Raw genomic sequence first — 21,279 nt, forward strand, 5'->3', positions numbered from 1 at the left:
TGAAGAATTGATGCTTTTGAACTGTGGTGTTGGAGAAGACTCTTGAGAGTCCCTTGGACTGCAAGGAGATCCAACCAGTCCATTGTGAAGGAGATTAGCCCTGGGATTTCTTTGGAAGGAATGATGCTACAGCTGAAACTCCAGTACTTTGGCCACCTCATGCGAAGAGTTGACTCATTGGAAAAGACCCTGATGCTGGGAGGGATTGGGGGCAGGAGGAGAAGGGGATGACAGAGGATGAGATGGTTGGATGGCATCACTGACTCGATGGACGTGAGTCTGAGTGAACTCCGGGAGTTGGTGATGGACAGGGAGGCCTGGTGTGTTGCGATTCATGGAGTCACAGAGAGTCGGACACGACTGAGTGACTGAACTGAACTGAACTGAACTGAAATACTTGACATACAAATAAATACAAGTATAACGTGAACATTTTACATATTCATAAAATTTCAAATCTATTTCTCACTTTGTGTTTCAACCACACTGGCCTGTTTTTCTTTAATTCTTCTAACTTGCTACAGTAACTTTATATATTCAGTACCCTCTTCCAGGAACTTTCTTTCTTCTCACAAACTTTGCCAGACATCTCCTGCTTCTGCTAAATCATCACTTCCTCCAGGAAGCCTCCTTTGGTTTACCTAATCAGGCCAATCTTTCCTATGATATGGTCTTAAGACACCATTTCTCTCTCCAGACCATTTTCTACATAAGTAATTTCACAACCAGTTATGTGATTCTTTTTCTAATTCCCCTATATCTTGGAACTTAGCCCCATGATGGGAGCCTAGGACTCTGTTTTGGGTTTTGACTTATCCCTCTAAATTCATCTCAGTGTTTGGAAAATAGAAGGGACCTAACAAACACTTCTTGACTGAATGAGTGATTGTTAAATATGCAATATGAGCCAAAGAACTGTTTCAGGGACTTCCCTGGTGGTCCAGTGGTTAAGAATCTGCACTTCAGATACAGGGAGTACAGGTTCAATCCCTAGTCAAGCAACTAAGATCCCACATGCTGTGTGATGTAACCTAAAAAAAAACAAAACTGGTTCAGGGAATAATATAAAAATACATAGAAGGGCCATATGTCAAAGGATCAAGGCAATTAGGTTTAAAAAATTTTAAACTATGTGATTTGCAGAAACACTATTTTCATATAGTTGTCTAGGATATAAATTAAATTGAGTTTTTAAATGATTATTTGTTGTCATGTGTGGTTATTTTCCACTTGTCCATGTAGATCAATACAATCCAACAGATACAATGTGAGCCACACACTTAATTTTAAGTGTTCTAGTAGCCACAGTCAAAATGTATAAAGAAACAGATGAATTTTATTGTAATAATATAGTTGGTTTAACCCAATACATAAAAACATCATCACTTCAACATGTAATCAGTATAAAAACTAATAAGATCTTCACATTCTTTTTGAATACCAAGGTTTTGAAATCCAGGAAGTATTTTTAAAGTATGTTTACATTTATAGTACATGTCAATTCGGACTCAAATAAGCATGAGCCTAGTGGTGGTTGTATTGGACACTATAACCCTAGATCAGTTTCCAGTCTTCTCTGTCCTCCTCTGTGCCCTTGGAGGTTGATCTGGGCTTGCATCACTCAGCTCTCTTGTCCTCAGATTTCCAGATAGCCTTGGGCAATAGAAGGCACTATTAAAAGATGGGAGTATAGAAAGAGAAAGAATTCAGTTATTTCATTTCTGGCCACCCCCACCCCTGCCTGAACTGGGCTGCCACATTTCCTATACCTAAGGGCCTCTCTTCATAGCTACAGCGTTTGTCTGGTTCTGGTAACCCTGCTCCCTTCCTTGCCCCACTGGGCTTAGAAGAGTTGCCTCTGGGAGTTCCCCACTGCCCTGTGGATTTCTTGAACTCAAACCTCTGTAAATAATTACCTCTTCAGTTAACCCTTTGTTTGGTATGCCATCTGCATCCTGTGAGGACACTGACTACATCAAGCAGTTAATAAACTATTGTTATGGTCTACACTCTTAACAGATTTTTGTTCGTGGATACTTGAAATCAATCACATTATTGAAAAGTTCTATTTGTTATACATAATGCTAATAATGCCTGACCATCAGTAATTTTTTTTTTTTTCTTTTAAAAAACATTTTATTTTTGGTTGCCCTGAGCCTGCATGCAGGCTTTCTCTAGTTGTGGTGAAGTGGCTCAGTCATGTCTGACTCTTTGCGACCCCATGGACTGTAGCCTACCGGGCTCCTCCGTCCATGGGATTTTCCAGGCAAGAATCCTGGAGTGGGTTGCCATTTCCTTCTCCAGGGGAACTTCCCGTGACCGGGGTGGGAGCGGTATTCTCTAGTTGAGCTTCTCTTTGAGGTGGGTTCTCTTATTGCGGAGCACAGACTCTAGGTGGCGCTGGTTTCAGTAGTTGTGGTGCTCAGGCTTCGGTGCCCCTAGGCAGGTGGGATCTTCCGGGACCAGCAATCGAATCGGTATCCCCTGCATTGCAAGGTGAATTCTTAACCACCGGACCATCAGGGAAGCCCAATAATTTTTTTAATTAAAAAAAAAAAAAGGTGGAGAAGGAAATGGCAATCCACTCCAGTATTCGTGCCTGGAGAATCCTATGGATGGAGGAGCCTGGTGGGTTGCAGTCCATGGGGTCTCAAGGGGTCTCAAGGGGTCGGATACGACTGAGCGACTTCACTCACTTCACTCATGTAATTTATGTACTGGTTTTATGAGGACTGAGCGGTATTTATTAGATTTTTTTTCTGTCCAGGAACCTAATATGTATCTCCATTTCTACATATCTTGTTTTTCATTAAAATCTTGTAATTTTCTGCACAATATATTCTTTACTGTTCTTGATACATTTATTCTTGCATGTCTATAATTGTCATTGTCTTTTGATTAGATTATATTTCCAGCCTATTAATAAATGGCTCTTGGTGTTCAAAAAAAAAAAAAGGTACTTAACCTACGGTATACCATAGAGAACTATACTCAATACTTAAAAAAAAAATTTTTTTTAATTTTATTTTTTGGCCTTAGCAGGGACTTGCAGGAGACGCCCATTAGGAATTGAATCCAGGCCACAGCAATGAAAGCATTGAGTCCTAACTGCTGGACTGTCAGGGAATTCCCTCTACTCAATAGTTTGTAATAAACTACAAGGGAAAAGAATCTGGAAAAGAATATATATATGATATATATATATATCATATATATATTAATCGCTCTACTGTACACCTGAAACTGACATGACATTGTAAATGAAGTATACTTCAATTAAAAAAAATTTTTTTTAAAGCACTTAGCAAATTGGTCAGAGAAAGCAATGGCAACCCACTCCAGTACTCTTGCCTGGCAAATCCCATGGACTGAGGAGCCTGGTAGGCTGCAGTCCATGGGGTTGCTAGAAGTCGGACACGACTGAGCGACTTCACTTTCACTTTTCACTTTAATGTATTGGAGAAGGAAGTGGCAACCCACTCCAGTGTTCTTGCCTGGAGAATCCCAGGGACAGGGGAGCCATCTATGGGATCGCACAGAGTTGGACGCGACTGAAGTGACTTAGCAGCAGCAGCAGCAGCAAATTGGTAGCAGGCAAATTTTAGAATTGCAAGAAAGCTTACAGTCATGGTTATAGACAGGGTAATGAGAAGTCTGTGTCAGAGTAATTTCTGTATTTGGAATCCTTCTGTTTGCAAGTAACAGGAAAAAAAAACTGAAAGTGACTTAGAATGAGAGGCAGAGGTAGGGAACATGTATGTTCACACAACTGGAAATCTCAAAAATGGAATTGGGTTCAGTGTTTCTTAAACAAGAGTCTAGTCCCCATCTCTCATCTCTCCCTCTCTTTTGGTTGGGGATCTATTGCAGGCTGCTTCCTCCCTTCTAGAAAGAGGATGGCTGCCAGGCTCAAGACCCTGCTAGTCAGAGAAAAGGAACATACCTCTCTCTCTGGTTGGCTTAGTGGCAGTGCTGACAAGATAGCTAGTTCATCTACAGCAATACTGTACATCAATAATTACACTGCTCTTATAAATTTATGTGGGCATTTTGGGCAGTATACAACTCACAGGGTCTTAAATTGAAACAGTTTCTGTATAAAGGATAATAGATTATGGCTAGAATGCAGCTAATACAGAACCTGATGATATAAAGATAACCCCAGGAAGTTATCCTTAGAGTTCAAATTTGCAATCACTTTAACCAGGAGCCCAAGCACAATTTCATGACTTGTAAAAAATATGGAATGTGAAAACTGCTAAAGTCTTACATTCTACATTTAGATTGTGGCTATTAAAAGTTCTAAAATTACTGTAATTTTGCAAATTACAAGTCCCATTAGCTGACAGGTCTGATTGGATTACTCATCCATTCCTGAACTAATTGGGGTAAGGCAAGGAGGCTACTAAGAATGGGGATGATTTAATTAACTAGGGGTGCTCATGCCTCTACCCCTAAAAAAATAGGGTATAGGATCCAGCCACACTTTAGTCAATAACATGGTCTACTGTGAGAATCCTTCCTCAGAGAAAGTCAAAAGATACTTGTTTGCTACAACGCATGATCCCCATTCAAGAATTTCTGATATGTTTCCTTGAAGCTTCCTATGATTCTAGGGTCTAGACAAGAGTGGCTGGTGGTTGAATAAATTTAAAGAAACATTAAAATAGTCTATAATTTAAATGGATAATTCACTGGGCTGTGGTTACCAGAAGATGGAAAGTCTGTGTGGATGACGAGAAGAGGAGGTTCAGAAGGTATTTGAAAATACAGTGGGAGGGATTAAGAGTGCTCCACTGAAAGATGCATGCTAGACTAGCATTACACACACACATAGTAACAACAAAAATAGGGGAAATGGTGGGAAAGAATGGGATATGAGACGTGAAAAAAAACAATTTTTTTGAACAAAGATTGTGCCAGCTGATTGACATACATCATTTATTTTAAATACTTAACCAAATATGTTTTGATCACCTGCTCTGTGTCAGGCTTGTTTCCTGGCCCTGGGGATGCAGGAGTGACCACAGGAGACCAAAGCTGAAGTTCTTCTGAGGGGAGACAGGACGAAATAACCCTGCATTGATATAATTACTCCATTTTATGGAGAGGAAAGCAATCTTGAGTGAGGGTAAGGGACTCTTCTGCAGACACTTTAAGTAGCAGCAGTGCTATGGTCCAAACCCAGGATAGTCTGACTTAAAAAAGGCTCTGCTTTGGGACTTCCGCTGCGGCCCAGTGGTTAAACCTCTATGTTTCCGCCGCAGAGGGCCTGGGTTCAATCCCTAGCCGGGTAATGAAGTTCTCACATGCTGCTGGGTGCAGCCAAAAAGAAAAAAATATAAAAAAATTTTTTAAAAAGGTTTGGTTTAATAGAAGGAAATAAAAAGAGGAGAAAAATTTACCTTGGAGGAGGGGAGCAAATCAAAGCAAATTTATGTGAGCCAGAAAAGAAAAACAATAAGAGAAGGAAAGAAAAGTAAAAAACAGAAAGGTTTTGCTAGAATCCCTCACCTGGTAAACACCCAAGGTAAGGCCAGCTCAGGGTCTGCCTCGACCACTGCATTTCTCCTTCCCTACTCTTCCCCCACTCCAGTACTCTTGCCTGGAAAATCCCATGAACGGAGGAGCCTGGTGGGCTGCAGTCCATGGGATCGCTAAAAGTTGGACACGACTGAGCGACTTCACTTTCACTTTTCACTTTCATGTACTGGAGGAGGAAATGGCAACCCACTCCAGTGTTCTTGCCTGGAGAATCCCAGGGACGGCGGGGCCTGGTGGGCTGCCGTCTCTGGGGTCGCACAGAGTCGGATACGACTGAAGCGAGTTAGCAGCAGCAGCAGCAGCAACTCTTCCCTTGCTGGTATGGAAGCCCCATTTTACAGATGTAAAAACTAAGGCTCAGGGCTATTAAATCTTTGTATTTTCCCCCCACTATGGATAAACCTCTCAGAGCCACAGTAAGAGAACGCCTGAGAGAAACAAAACAATAATTGGTATATCTTTCAGGTAACGGTGGGAAAATACAAGTTGTTAGTGCTTCTCTTGAGAGCAGATTTAGCATAAGTCAGACCCCACTGAATCTGCTTGCAATGCGGGACACCTGGGTGGATCCTTAGGTCGGGAAAATCCCTTGGAGGAGGAAATGGCAACCCACTCCAGTATTCTTGCCTGGAAAATCCCATGGACAGAGGAGCCTGCTGAGCTCCATGAGGTAGCAAGAGAGTCGGACACGACTGAACAACACAGACTCCAGTGAAAGCGGGTAGGGAACACCAGGCAAACTTCCTAACTGAACTCACTATTGTGAGGAAGGGGCTCTTGGTGATTTTTCTGACACGTGTGCTAAGTCGCTACAGTTCCACTCTGGCTGTAACCCGCAAGAATCCTCCGTCCATGGGATTTCCCAGGCAAGAACACTGGAGTTGCCTGGGTTGCCAAGTCCTCCTCCAGGGCATCTTCCCTCCCGCAGGGATCGAACCCACCTCTCTTTTATCTCCTGCATTAGCAGGCGGGTTCTTTACCACTAGCGCCACCTGGGAAGCCACAGTCGCTATATTTCTCTCCCAATAGTTAACCTTGTGGCTCGTGGGTTGTTTTTTTTTTTTTTAGGGGAAGTAGAAAACAGAGGAAGGTATGAGTGACCCACGGACCCCAGCCCTGCCCTCAGGCCAATACAGCAGCCTTTGCTAGGAGAAAGGTTCAATCTTCTTCAGGAACTTCCACTTTCATTTGCTAAATGTGGTAGTTTCCAGATGGCCTGGAACGCAGTCTCATTTGCGTTTGCGTTGCTATTAAACTTTTCAAGAGTCCGTGATAATGCGCCATCGTCTCGGTCAAATCCTGCAGTTTGCGTGAGACGTGAGATACCAGCCAGAGTTCCAGACTTTCTAGGCTTGGGCTTTTCTCTAACTGTGGGACCCCGGTTGGTACAGTCTGGTGGCAGCTTGATCACAAAGCCTCATTGACCTTGAGAATAATTCCGAAGTACTTTCCTAAACGTGATGGTCTTAGTTCCACCCTAACCGCTTACGAGGATGAAGTAATTAGTGAATACTTTAATAAGTATTTAATACTTTAATCTTATTAGGAGCAAAACGTTTTATCAGTGAGAGTAACAGCGGAGGTGTTCTTAAACCCCCGCCTATTTAGAGGTGAGGGAGACGGGACTGAGGATAACTTGGAAGTCAGCAACTAGGGAATTACACCTGAAGGAATTCCGGACCTGAGACACCCCTCAGACGCCTCTACAGACAAGGCGCCAAGACCTGAGCGCGCTCCCAGCAACCGCGATTCTCGCAGCGTTTGTAGCCATTACGTCACGGCGTTCTCCGCCTCTCATTGGGCGAGCCCATCCAGTCATGTGACTTTGGTGTGTCATATAAATAAGGGCGAGGAGACGGCGGTGGTCCGCCATTTCGTGGACGCCGGGTGTGCGAGAGCATCCGGGGACGCCGGGCGGGAGGTGGACCGGGAAGACCTAACCTAGGTTCTGTGGATTTGAACCTTCGCATTTCTAACCCAAGATCTCGGTAAGCGAACGACTACTGAAGGAATGAGGTGGGAAATGGGTCCTAAAGGGGCCGAAGTGGGGATAGGCCAATGGCGGCGGTAGGCTGAGACAAAGAGACGGTGCCGCCATTTTGTGACGTTCAGCTAGGGGCTGTGGCGGGGGCTTTTGGCCCCTCGGAGGTATACCCAGCCCTCAAAGTGGAGATGTTTTTAATCCTACACTGGGAACGGAGAGGCCGTGAGCCGGGAAGGGAGATTATCCGGGTCGAGGCGAAGGGGGACTCAGTAGTCGGTTGTACTTTAGGCCGCGGCTTTTCAATTTATGGCGCCTTTTTTTTTTTTCGGTAGCACGTTTCCTTAGGTAGCTTCTCATCGTTTTTTCCCTTCAGGTCACTAATCAAAACTGAGCCTTTAGAACCATAATGATTGATTAGGATGCTCATTTTCATTTTTATTTATTTATTTTTTTAACTTGAGTTCACTTTTAAAGTCGGGACCCAATAACTTTTTTTTTTTTTTAACCGACCTTCCTTGAGCTGAATTGTTCTTGTGACTTTTCCTATTGATGCGTGGGCCTGAAACTGGTCACTGTAAAGTTTCTGGAAAAGGGAAAAAACACATTCCCCAGCAATGGTTTGGTCTCAGAACTGGTTGCAGGGTGGGGTCACGCAATTAGGATGTGTCTGGACTGGTTTTTTTTTTTTTAATTGGATAAACCCAGAGTGAGAAAAGAATGGTAAAGCTCTTGAGCTGAGTTCATGGGCAGACTGCTTTTTTATGCAGTTGATAACTGGCCTATAAGTTGATTAGATATTGCTTAAGTGACTGTAAGTATCTAAAGTTTGTAAAAATGTAAGCCCCCTGGGTGGCTTAAATTTTATGCAACAAGTGCTTTTTTTCCTGAGGTGAAATTAACATAAGCTTCATTTTAAAGTGCACAATTCAGAGGTATTTAGTATGTTCACATTGTTGTACAGCTATCACCTCACTAGTTGGAACGTCTTTTATACCCAACGAAGTGACCTGTATACCGAAGCATCCATTCACCTTTTCCCCTGTCCCCTCTCCCAAGCCCCTGGTACCTACTAAAATGTTTCTGGATTTGCCCGTTTTGGATAATTCACATCCTTGGAATCGTAATATGTGCACTATTTCGTGTCTGATATCTATAACTGTATGCTCTGACACATTTGTAGCATTTATGGGTACTTGATTCCGGAATAATTTGGATAGTACATTTTGTTTATGTACCTGTTGCTGGATATTTGGCTTAACACTTTTGGGCTGTTGAGAATAGAGTAAGGTACATTTTTTAAAAACAGATTTGTCTTGCATTGTGAGGAGTGATGCTGGTTAACTTGATCTGTGAAGGCACATTAGTATCAGTTTTCTTGGTGATTGTCTTCAGCGAGTTGTTTGATGTTTTTGAATTTGCTTCTGAGTAGGTGATCCTACTCTTCTAGGTGAAATTAATTGAAATAGGTAAAATCCTTAGTTTCTACTTTGGTAAACACTCCTCTGGTGTGTTACCTTCCCCGCCGCCCCGCCTCCCCCCGCTTTTCAAGGAGGCTTTTTTCCCCCTCTTCTTTCACAATTTGTTCTGGCTTCTGTGCAGTTACCGGTAACCATTGGGATAGTCCTAGCTTTGGGGGTTTTAGTATTGCATTCTTTCCTGAATCTATTTTTCACTGTGGATTATAATTTTTTTTTTATTGCAGAAATGCATCGTGATTCCTGTCCATTGGACTGTAAAGTTTATGTAGGTAATCTTGGAAACAATGGTAACAAGACTGAATTGGAACGAGCTTTTGGCTATTATGGACCACTCCGAAGTGTGTGGGTTGCTAGAAACCCTCCCGGCTTTGCTTTTGTTGAATTTGAAGATCCCCGAGACGCAGCTGATGCTGTCCGAGAGCTAGATGGGAGGTAATTTGTTGATTAATTAATGATAGTTTATTGTGTTTTAATATTCAAAATCTCTAGGATATATGACTTTTAGATGGCTTCTTTGCTATCTGAAATTGATGTTATTGGAAATTTACATAAAACCTTTTTTTTTGGCAATCAAAATGAACAATTTGTGAAGATACCTAGGAAGTTTTTTTATTCAGTTGGCCATTGGAGAAAATAATTTTAATGGTCAGCTTGGGTGTGTGGCTTCATGTGGTTGAAACATTTTAATCTAAATCCACCACAAAGCATCAATCATGTTGTCACTTTTGAATTGTGTCTAAAAGAATTGTGGCTCAATCATCCCTCTTAATGGCCACAGATTGTAAGTGGATATGGTTATATGGGTTTATTGTACTATTATCTTTTTTTGATACCTGTTGGAAATATTTGTTTAGGAAGTGTGGATCATATAACAATATTTCCCTTTGCGTTACAATATTCTGTTAGCTGGCTGGTAAGTTAACACCTGAGTCTTAACAGTGAACAGGTGTTGCCTTTCTTCTTGGCATTTGAAAACTTGGGTTTCATGAAACCAAGGAACAGAATTAAGATCCAAAAATTAAAGGATCTGTGAGTTGACTATAAAGATATGTAAAAGGTCATTTATCTAAGCAGATTACGGAAACATTTTTCCAGGGCCCCACCTCTTCCCAATCACTGTCCACATATGGTGGCTTATCTAAACTTAGTGATTGTGGATCAATGAGTAGGTGGAATATAAAGGTTTTTTTTTTTTTAATTGTTCTCAGCTACAGTTTCTTATGTTTAAACTGTTGTATGATGATTGAAGGGAAAGGAAAATGTAAAATGTCCAGGATGCTTCTGTCCTGTTTACTGATGTTTGCTTAGAGGGGATGAGGAGGAGAGAGACCAACAAATGGAGTATTTATGATTGGTAAACAGTTGCTGCATCTTCCCAAGGAAGAAGTCAAAACAGGATGTACAAATGAACTAACTACCTTGGAGGATGAATCTAGGTTTTCACACTTAAATTGTAACTGTTAACATTGAGCCCAATGATCAGACTGACTTAACAGCAATAAAACACAAGGAAGTTGGTTTTCTTTACTAGAAAAAAGATAAGGAACTAAAACGTGCTTTGGTATTAAGGATTCTGCAGACATACAGTTGGATTCTTTGCAAAGAAGCTAGCTATAAAAGGGGGCTTTGTGTTTGTTTTTTCCTTGCTTTTAATGCACATCTCCTAGAAAATTAGTTTGGCTGTTTTAAATTCACTGTTTCTTTCCCTCCTAGAACACTCTGTGGCTGCCGAGTAAGAGTGGAACTATCGAATGGTGAAAAGAGAAGTCGTAATCGTGGCCCACCTCCTTCTTGGGGTCGTCGCCCTCGAGATGATTATCGGAGGAGGAGTCCTCCACCTCGACGCAGGTACTTAGAGAGAGCGTGTTTAGAGGTATTGGTGTAGCTAATAGGAACAGGTATCTCTCTTAAAGTTTGTTGGTGGGTTTTAACTTTGAAGAATCAGGTTTTTACGAAGCGTTTGTTGGGTGTAGTTTGGGATATGTGAGTTGTGCTGAGTGTTGGCTTTTGTCTTTAGGTCACTGTTCATGTTGGTAGTCAGTAACTTCTATCTTGGATCTGTCTTCTAGTTCATCTTCTAGTTGCATCTTTCCAAGTCTTCCCTTATACTTCAGTTTAGGCCTTTTTCCATTTCTTGACTCCATAATGACAAACATTACATTCAACTCTAGCTCTTCACAAAAATGTGTTTTCTACTGTTAGCACGATTGTAATATTTATCAAACAGGCAGCTGTTTTATTGTTACAACTGGTAAAGTAGAAATCATTCTGAAACTAAAGTCACTGACCAATAAAGGGGGCTAAAGTAATCCCAGTCATCTGTTCTTCAAACCCAAATAGGAGAGAATGCAGGTTTTTTTTATAATTGAAAATGGCATCATTCTTGGACCAGGCAGTATTGTCTGGATGCTAACTCCACATCTCCTCAGACCTCCAAAATAGTTTCTATAGGACTGAATTTACCTCTTACAGGTGAGTGAAGTCCTAGGAGATAGGAGTTCAAAATCTTGCCCCTTTTGCTGTTTTGAAAAACAAAACAACACACTGTTGCCCATCATAATAAAGAGTATTTGTTAGCTAATAGATGGTTGTACTGATGGCTTGTTTTTCATTTTTTTTTGTGCTTTTTGGTCCATCTATTAATAAAAATGAACCCCGTTACAGAGTCACCATCATGTCTCTTCTCACCACCCTCTGAGTCTGCATTAGCCAGTCAACTAGCCCTTTCAGCGTCATGTGACCAGCGCGCCCCATTCAGCTTGGCTGGTGTCGTTTCACATGACCCAGGCATGGCCAGTCGTCAGGTTGCACCGCCCTTTGGTTCCCGAGCATGCTGTTTTCTCTCAGCCTTCTCTCCAACCTTAACCAAATCGGCAGCAGCCACCTCGACCGCCCACACATTCCTGGCCAATCAGCTCAGCTGTTTATTTACCAAATGTCTTCACAACAACTACAGCAGCAGCCTTCGGCTAACAAAAAAGCAGGAAAAATCCACAACACCCCCTTCGCCAACCAACTAAATCCAACGCAACATCTGGCAAAACCTTTTCAGCAAATTCTTCCTGGCCGTCAGTCCGGCAGCCTCACCTCACCATTTCTAGCTTGTTGAAACCCAAAAACTAGTAAGTTTTTCCTGCTTATACAGTTTACTGCTGGTTAAAATAAGGAGTAAGCGGCTTAAAGTAATTCTTTTTTCTGGATCAAAGGCTGGCTGTGCATAATTGAATGGTAACGTACATATATATTGCTTGAATAAAACTTTTAAGGGTGATAGGGAACTCATAATGTAACTAGACCTTCAAGTGAAACTTATTTGCATGTGTGAGATGCCAAACTAAAAATTTTAATAACTCTAACAGATTTAGCTTTCCTTTCTAGCAAAAATTTGTTGAATCCTATCACCTTTAAATGGTTTTACTAACAGTTTTCAAAATTTTTAAATTTTGGGGGTGAAGTGGGCCAAGCTAAGGTAATTTTGATAAGTCTAAACACACTCTTAAATGTGACGATCACAAATGCAGTTCTAATGTAGCACTTAATGGCATCAATATTTACACCTAGCGCGTTTTCACAAAATTACACTATCCACCTGGTACCTAAGTCTTGTCATGGACTTACAGGTTTGCATGGGTTCCAAATACTGGTTTATGGTACTGTTTTTGGAACTACTTGTGGGACTACATTTTGGTGTGGTGTTTGGGTAGTGAAGTTAGTTTGACATGAAGTTTTGCATTGGACAGATCTGCTGTGAAGCATTCTTTGTTAAAGTGAATCCATGATTGGAATACCTGCTTTTCACTTGAGCTTTTGGTTCCTTAATCCTTCTGTGCCCTTTTTTTGTTTTGTTTTCCTTTAAAAAATTTTTATTTTTTGGACGATGGGTGCCAGTTCTTCGGCACATTCACTGGGCCCAACAGTGAGATTGAAAAGTTGGGAAATGCCTCACGCCATAAATGCTAATTGACAATTAGCCTAATTTTTCTGTTTTCTGCTTTTAGATCTCCAAGACGGAGAAGCTTCTCCCGCAGCCGGAGCAGGTAAAGTATCTTTGGGGGGCCGCATTCTCAGAAATGGGAGTGTTTGTGAAATTTCTAAGCTGTTTTCCAGATGACTCAGTTAATGGCAATAGACACTGACTTTAGTAATGAATCAAGTAACATATAGAACTTTTAGCTTTCAAAAACTTAGACATTGTTGTGTGTAATCCTGAATGGCTCCGTTTTTCTTTCTCCTCTTATTTTAGGTCCCTTTCTAGAGATAGGAGAAGAGAGAGATCACTGTCCCGGGAGAGAAATCACAAGCCGTCCCGATCTTTCTCTAGGTCTCGTAGGTAAGATCTTTAATGACCTGAGCCATTTAAGAGCTTACATACATAATATACTAAAAACAGAAATAGGTCTTTTAAGCTACTAGGACAAAATGTTTTATAACTTTACTGTAAAAATCTTTTGATGAAGTTTTGCCTGTAACTGAGTTAACAGATGTAACTTTTGTTTCTGTTTTTCAGCCGATCTAGGTCAAATGAAAGGAAATAGAAGACCAGTTTGCAAGAGGAGTGATGTACAGGAAATAACTTCATTTGACAGGAGTATGTACAGAAAATTCAAGTTTTGTTTGAGACTTCATAAGCTTGGTGCATTTTTAAAATGTTTTAGCTGTTCACATTTGTTTGTCTGTTGGAACAGTGACACAAAGGTGTAATTCTCTATGGTTTGAAATGGATCATATGAGGCATGTAATATCAAGAATTGTTACTTTACAATGTTCCCTTAAGCAAAATTTAATTTGCTTTGAATTTTAGTCTTGCATAGGCTGATAATAAACCTCTTAACTCCTGCCCAGTCGATGTTTAACATTATGGAAATAAAAACTGGCAAAAATTGGAAGATTTTTTTTTTCAACATACCTGGGATATGGTATGCAGCTGTAGTAAGCAGTTTTTAAAAGCTGCTGTGAACTCAAAAGCCAGCTGGAAAAATTAAAGCTGCACCCTTAAACTAGATTAGAGGTTTAAAAATCCCACTAGTCTTCACACTGGACAAAAGGTTGTCCAGTTGGTGTAGAGTCTAAGAAGTTTCAAGGAAGTTAGTTTACCTTTGCTTTAGGTTGTAAGTTCATTCTGTGATTGCTATATATGAATACATAGCTCTTTGTAACGTTCTTTATTTGGAAATATGAGACTACTCAAGATAACAAATGTCCTGCCAGTTTAAGGGTACATTGTAGAGCTGAACTGAGTTACTGTGCAAGATTCTTTTTTCATGCTGTCATTTGTAATATGTTTTGTGAGAATCCTTGGGATTAAAGTTTTGGTTACAAATTGTTGTTTAACCTGAAAGCCTGTTTTTCCTTGCAAAACTAAAATCTGAGCTTGGTACCAAGTCCAGGTGTAACATTCCTATTGGAAGCCATACTTATATTTTCTTGTAAAGTGCTTTTGAAAATAAAATATAAGCATAATTGTAATAGTTGAACCCACTATTACCATAGTTCTTGTCCCACAGAAGGCAGTTGGTTACACAAATCTTATTTTTTAGGAAATACATTTGAGGCTTTTGAAGTGAAGGGACTTTCTGGTTGTCTACCTAAGTGATATGTCTTTAGGAGCAGAAGCCAGTTTAAAGTCCATGATATTCAGTGACCAACATTTTAAAGTATAGCCACCTGATACATATATAATCCAAAGTTGCCAGTAAAAAAAAAAAAAAAAGCTTCTATCACTAGCATGAAAATGTTCCACAGAGCTTTAAAAATTGCTTCCATTTTATATAATTTGAGGTGTTGCATGGGAATTCTAAATTGATCCATCATTATGTGAGATTCACTACATGGTTCAAATGTAACAGTGCAGAATTGGAATACGGAGGCATGCATAATCTTCCTCTTAGATGTCTAGAGGAGTTGTAATTTCAGACTTCTGTGCAATTAGATTAAATCATAATGCAACAGTCTTGTGGCTTAGTTTCCTTAAATGTGCTATTTAAAGATAGTTTTGGATTGTGCTGTACTGACTTTTCTTTAACATGAAAGACAAGTCATTGTGTTAATCTATAAGGATGTTTTATGAGAAATTCATCCTAAACAAGTTTATTTCCAGTGGTCCTTCTTAACCTTTCACAAAAGTATCAAGGGAGAAGAGTCCTGGTTATCACAGGGGAAAACTGGTGTCAGTGGAGTTCAGTATGATCCTTTTTGGCAGGAGACATTTGTAAAACTGCCTCCTTATTTACTGAGAGCTCAGGCTTTGGGCCTTCTGGCTTTCATAATGAGCTTAAAAACTGTTGGGATCAAGCAAGGCAAGATAGGTACTGATTCGTGGAAGTAATGTGGTATATCACTATTACACTGCTCTTACAATGAACATGGATGTTTTTGACAGTATGCAACTTGCAGAGTCTTAAATTGGGCTTCTGTAAAAAGGAACAATTATAGCTACAAAGTGGCCAATACAGACCCAATACAAAGTTAATTCAGATTTATCCTTAGGATCCAAATTTGCAATCACTTTAACCAGAAGCCTTAGCACAGTTCTATGGCTTGTTAAAAAATATGGAAGGCAGAAATTATTAAGACTTTGTATTTTACATTTACACTGTAGCTTTGAAAAAGTTCTCTGTAGTTAACTAATTTCTGAAATTACAAGTCTTATTGGCCAGTGTCTTGAATTCTCAGTTGAATATTATACGGAAAGCAGTCACAGAAACTTTGACTTGTGATGTAATGATGACAGGTGTTCACTAGAGGTCACTGTTAACACTTGGTGATAATTTAAGGAACATATCTAAGAGTATAGTTTTTATTTTTGCAGAAATAGTTAATTCTGTGGTTCTCAATTCATTGTGGGTTACATCTGACCTCCATGTCTTAAGCAGAAAGAAGTTTTTAATTTTAGAGAGATAGATACCTTTTACCAACTATTTCTATGTTTTTTTACAGTTCCATAAAAGATAATGTGATGAGTAGATGGCATCACCACCTTTTTAGTTAAACTCACCCGTATTTGGATGGAAAGTCCTGGTTGCTTTTTATTGAAGCGTCGTGCTTCATATTTCTGCAGTGCTTTATCAGGAATGGTATTTTCCAGGCCTACTGATTGATTTTTCCATCCCTGGGTTATATAAGAACCACTGGTTTAGTACTTTGTATCAATGTGCTTTTATTTTCGGAATCCCCAACATGATTTAGTTGTGAGATCTGGTTGGTGGCAATGTCTTCCAGTTGTATATTTTTGTACTAGACTGTTGCCTTCTGGTTTTCTTTTCTTTTTGAGAACATGAAAGACTTTATAATTAAAGTAGCTGAAGAAAAACTGGGTTGGAGTATATTTTTATCAAAACAGTCTGATGCTGTTGGATTTAATTTTATATATCCACACAAATTCTCTTCATTTTACTTTATTAAATTGGCTGCTTCAAAAGAATTCAGCTGTACACAGAATAGTTGTAAGGTTCTGAGAAGAGATATTGAAAATTTGTCTTGATAAACCTAGTTAACTGCTTAATTTTGTTATGCAACTTAATGTTTAATTGAGACTGCAGAAATTCATAATATGGTATTTTCATAATTTTGTATCCCGGTTCTTTTAACTACCTGGATGGAACACAAGACAACAGCCAAAATGTTTCCCAGATTAACACATGAAGTACTTGTGCAGAATGTTACCTTTTTTTTTTTTTTAGTTTTTCCTTGGTTCTCTGACATATAAAGCATTGTGACCATTTAGTGCCTTATCAGTACATATATGTACTTAGTCTTGAAGTGAAAATTTCTGGAAACATTGATACTTACCTTCTTGTGCTAGTCATCGTTTGGGGACTAGATGAGATGGAGAATATTTCACTTTATTTCCAGAGCAAAATTATACCTTCCAGAAAAAGTAGGCTGTAGGTGACTTCCCCCCTCTTTTTGAAGTTCATTTATGAATTGGCATTTTTGTTTCAGTATATAACTCACAGATTTTATTTGGGGCAAGTTAGTATCCTTTTAGTGGCCTTTTTTTTTTTTTGGTTAAGTCCCCAAACCTCAAATTGGAGCAAAGGGGGAAAGTTGCTGAAGAAAATTACTTAGTGAATGCTGTAGGGTTGCTGTTTGTATCGGTCATTTGGAAAGGGAAATGGAAATGACCAACATAAAAAACATTCTAAGTTTTGAGAGAACTCCCTCAGGAAACAATTTCTACATACTTTTAAATTTAAGCAGCTGGCACTTTCTTTTAACTCAATCCAGCTGGCTCTCTGCAACCGAATTTCTTTTGTAATGAGAAAATTTTAGTTTAGGAAAAACCATCCATGTTAACTTTCAACAAAAGTATCTTGTAAATAAATACAAAATGGAGTGTTGATTTGTCATTTAATCCTTTTTGTGTCACACTTTCCCCACATGGCAGACTGACAGGCATGGGGTGCGGTGATAAGGAATAACACCAGCTCTGACTCAAAACAGCATAGGTAATACTTGACTTTTGTCCAATGTTGGGATGTTGAAACCTTGAACTAAATAGTAATAAGTTCTCTTGTAGATTAGAATGATTTAAGATGTTGGTTGTAGGGCTTTTAAATGTCCTGAGAGGCTCTTGGATCTTGAGTGAGGTGGCAAACATTTCAGGTGCTTTGAAAAGCCCCTTACGTAGCAGTAGTGGAAAACAAGTGAATGTAAAGAATCTGAGGTGAAGAAATGAGTATAAATAACTTTAATCGTAAAGTAGAAGTTAGAAGACAGGAGCAGTGGAGTGCATAACTCTTTGGAGGTAAAACTGAAAGTGTTTTACTGAACTTGGACCAATTTCCATCTAATTTTTTATTTTGTTTCAGCCCTATCGCTAAATAAGTAATGTAGGATAGCTTATGTAGCTTTAGTACTGGTGGAAAGGCTAAAAAGTTGGGAGTGTTACTGCTCTAATGAAAATTTTAGTGGGGATAAGAAGTTGACATAACTGACAATCCTGGTTGTCTTCAGTTGGCAATGCATAGAAGCTGCCCACTTTTGAAAATAGGAGTAGATGAACAATGATAGTTTGGAAAGGGTTAAGAAAGCTCTCCGGATGGTGGAAACTGGGGGGAAGATGGTTGGCATAGGAAAGGAAAGGAAATTAGAAGTTTTTTGTTCTGGTCCTGTCTCTACTCACTTGGCCAGCTGTATCCTCCAGGAAAGGAAGTTTTTTTGAGTACTGGTCTGCCAAACATTATCCATGACTTTATTATGAAATCATAACCAGTTGAGAGGTGAATCTCCTTGTTAAAAAGGGCAGAAAAAAGTTCCTCATTTATCATTCCTCATCCTGCTAACCAATACAGACAGTCTTGGTGATTCAACCTGTGATTTGACTACAGTAGTACAAAAGCAGTATGCAGAAACTCCTTTGAATTTTGATCTTTTCCTGGGCTAGGAGTGGTCGGCACCGTACTCTGTTGGTGCTGGGCACCAAGGGGCAGCAAGCCAAGCCTTGGCTCCCAGACTGCTAGGTGATCACAAAGGTCGATTAATATGCTTTAAAAGCATTCTGTACCCAGAACCATTTTGTTTTTCATTCTGTTCAGTATTCAGTGAGTTACATGAAAGATTCAGTACTTTGTTCGATGTTTTTGCCCAACTGTAGCCTAATGTTCTGAGCACATTTAGGTGAGGCTAAGCTCTGATGTTGGGTAGGTTAGCTATATGTTAAATGTTTCTGACTTGTGTTTTCAATTTAAGATACGACCCCATCATAAGGAAGATCTGTAGTGTATTCAGCACTGAGGCCATACTAGACTCCCAAGCCTTTGTTTTCTGCTTACTGTGTTTTTATTTTACAACCCAATTGTAAGACACCCCTATATTGTGACGAACAGGGTTTAGGACTTACCTTTCTAGTTGTAAAATATGCTTATGGTAAAAGTAAATCATACACACACTGGGGAATTAATTCCTTTCTAGAGATAAAAACTTGTTAAAGCTTTGTTAGAAAGCTAGGCATCCTGTGATGAGCAAGTATTCATACAGCTAGAAGTGCTGTGTGTCCTTCAGCTTTTGATTACACGTCTGAGGCACGCTCATGTGAAATGCACTGTCTGAACTTGCATATCGTCTGGGCCAGTAGTACGGCTGTTACGTAGTCAGGGTTTGTGTGTGTACTCAGTCGTGTCTTGACTCTTCGACCCTATGGGCTGTTGCCCGCCAGGCTTCTCTGTCCATGGGATTTTTCAGAATGTTGGAGTACCATTCTTTACCAGTGTGCCACCTGGCAAGACAGCTGGCTTTATCCTGATGCCTAATTTAATGACTAAGATGTCATTGTCAAGGAGGACAAAGCTGTGCTGATGTAGATGGGTTGACATTGTTTCCATCAGTCCATGTTGACTATTAGTTTTGTGTCATGGGCATGCGTCAAAGCTGTTACTGGTTGCTGTGGCTGTTCCAGTCTCCCGGTCTTGACATCACCTGTGGTCACCCTTAAAGCAATGTGAGACCAACATTGGTGAGTATTGCAGTTTATGTGAGGACTGGTAAACATCAAACTTTCATTTGAGGGGGCATTTTGATTATTAATAATGGCAACTTCATAGAGAAAAGTATACCAATTATGTTTTCCTTTTTTAAAATAATGGAATCTTAGGGAGAGTACCCCAGAATTCCATGGCTAAGAAGGCTGTTGCAGAGATTCAGGATAACACCTCCAAGTAGGCACATTTGAGTGATCATTTAGATTTTGACAGTGGACTTAGTGATTAAAGGTATTGAATTGCCTCCAGCAGCCGCAGCTTGCTGACCTGGAAGAACACTAAATGATTTTGATTGATTCTCATAGAGGTGAATGGAAGGAAGTGCATCATCCAAGATGGGTTCCTGAACCAGGGCCAACTTTGGGACTTGAAAGCAGGTGACAGGAATAAAATAATTAAAAAGAGTCTCAGTAATAAGGTAATGTACTCATGCGTTATTGAGGAAGAGACTGAAGTATAGAGAAGGCTGGACAAGTTGTCAAGGAGTGATTGAGCCATAATGGTGTAAACCAGGTTGCAATACCAGGTGTAGAATAACTGGAAGTGGCTTGGAGTTCATAGTTGGGAGTCCTATATTTAGAGACGAGAAGGTGGAATTGCCAAAGGTCATGCAGGGATGCTGGCAGAGCTGGGATAAGGATTGCCTCAACAGCTACTGAACTGCTGTTCCAGGGAGCAGTATAACTTTAAGACTTCAGGGTTTGAATCCTGGCTTCCTCCCAATGGCCAGCTGCATAATTTTTGACACTTAATTTTTCTCATCTTAAGACAGGTTAATTACCTTTGAGAATGTAGTAATGTGATGCAGATATGGCACCCAACACAGACAACACTGCTCAATAAGCATTAGCTCGTACATGGCAGACTAACACTGGTATGCAACTTGCAGTCAAGGAATGGCTTTTATGCAAAACAGGGCTTCCCTGGTGGCTCAGCTGGTAAAGAAAAACTGAACCACTTCAGTGCTGGGCACGCAGGAGTGCCCCCAGTGCATACGAGTGTTTCTCTGGTCCTTACCTACTTTTGAATATTTTGTCCTGGTCCTTACCTACTTTTTGAATATTTTGTCCAGTTTGAGGGGATGTTGCTTTCAGGGTTGCAAGGTCAAGAGGAACATTTGTGGTTACAGGGGTCCAGGCAGATTTCAAAAAGGGGGCTTCTGAAGTCACAAAGATAGGAAGGATAAGGTGGGTTAAAACTGCTAGATGGCTCCTTAGAAACAGGTTTTCAAATTAGCCCAGCCTGTATTCAGATTTCCATCTTTGTGTGTGTCTGGGACAAGTCACTTATATTTTTAAATCTGGGGATAATAAAACATTTCAGAGGGTATTAAACTGATTAATCTTTGTCCGTGGTTTTTTCCACTGTCGGCTGCATACTGAAATCTCCTAGAGGAACTTTTGAAACGAATACCTGGGCCGTGCCCCCAAATGTTCTTACTTAGTTTGAACAGGTGAGTCTAAAGAGCTTAACGATTTGTTAAGATCAGAGTTAAGATCTGTTTCTGATCCCGCAGTAGTCTTTTGGGTGTATTTGCTGCCTCCTCACCCCAGTTCTCCCAGGCCTCCCTGTATGTGGAAAAAGGCGCATCCCTGTTCTTGCTGCTTAACTTTGCTGGGAAAGGCAGCACCGACGACTGGGTGCTGCCCAGTTTTCGCCGCCCCTGGGTGCTTGCTTTGGTGTTGCCTAGCAGTTGGATGAGACTGTTTTTACCAGAAAATCCTGTTTTGTTCATTCATCAAGTTGGTTGCTAGTGCTTGAGCAAAGTATGGGAGAGAAAATGGAAAATGGAGCT

General features: G+C 40.2%; 1 protein-coding gene across 2 annotated transcripts; it reads left to right on the plus strand.

Moving 5' to 3' along the window:
- The first annotated feature begins 7,376 nt into the window (after positions 1-7,376).
- SRSF3 (serine/arginine-rich splicing factor 3) lies at positions 7,377-17,056 on the plus strand. Of its 2 annotated transcripts, XR_826010.1 has the most exons (7): positions 7,377-7,532; positions 9,231-9,438; positions 10,720-10,854; positions 11,671-12,128; positions 13,005-13,043; positions 13,250-13,336; positions 13,514-17,056. XR_826010.1 is itself a non-coding variant. In XM_010848666.1 (6 exons), the coding sequence occupies exons 2-6, from the start codon at positions 9,233-9,235 to the stop codon at positions 13,539-13,541; spliced, it is 495 nt and encodes a 164-aa protein (XP_010846968.1). In that variant the 5' UTR covers positions 7,402-7,532; positions 9,231-9,232; the 3' UTR covers positions 13,542-16,316. The 2 variants fall into 2 exon arrangements, 1 of the variants encoding a protein (XP_010846968.1); XM_010848666.1 differs by lacking the exon at positions 11,671-12,128 and having other exon boundaries at positions 7,402-7,532; positions 13,514-16,316.
- Positions 17,057-21,279: the final 4,223 nt, after the last annotated feature.

This window comes from Bison bison, unplaced genomic scaffold, assembly GCF_000754665.1.
Source record: "Bison bison bison isolate TAMUID 2011002044 unplaced genomic scaffold, Bison_UMD1.0 scf7180017864270, whole genome shotgun sequence".
Classification (NCBI taxonomy): domain Eukaryota; kingdom Metazoa; phylum Chordata; class Mammalia; order Artiodactyla; family Bovidae; genus Bison; species Bison bison.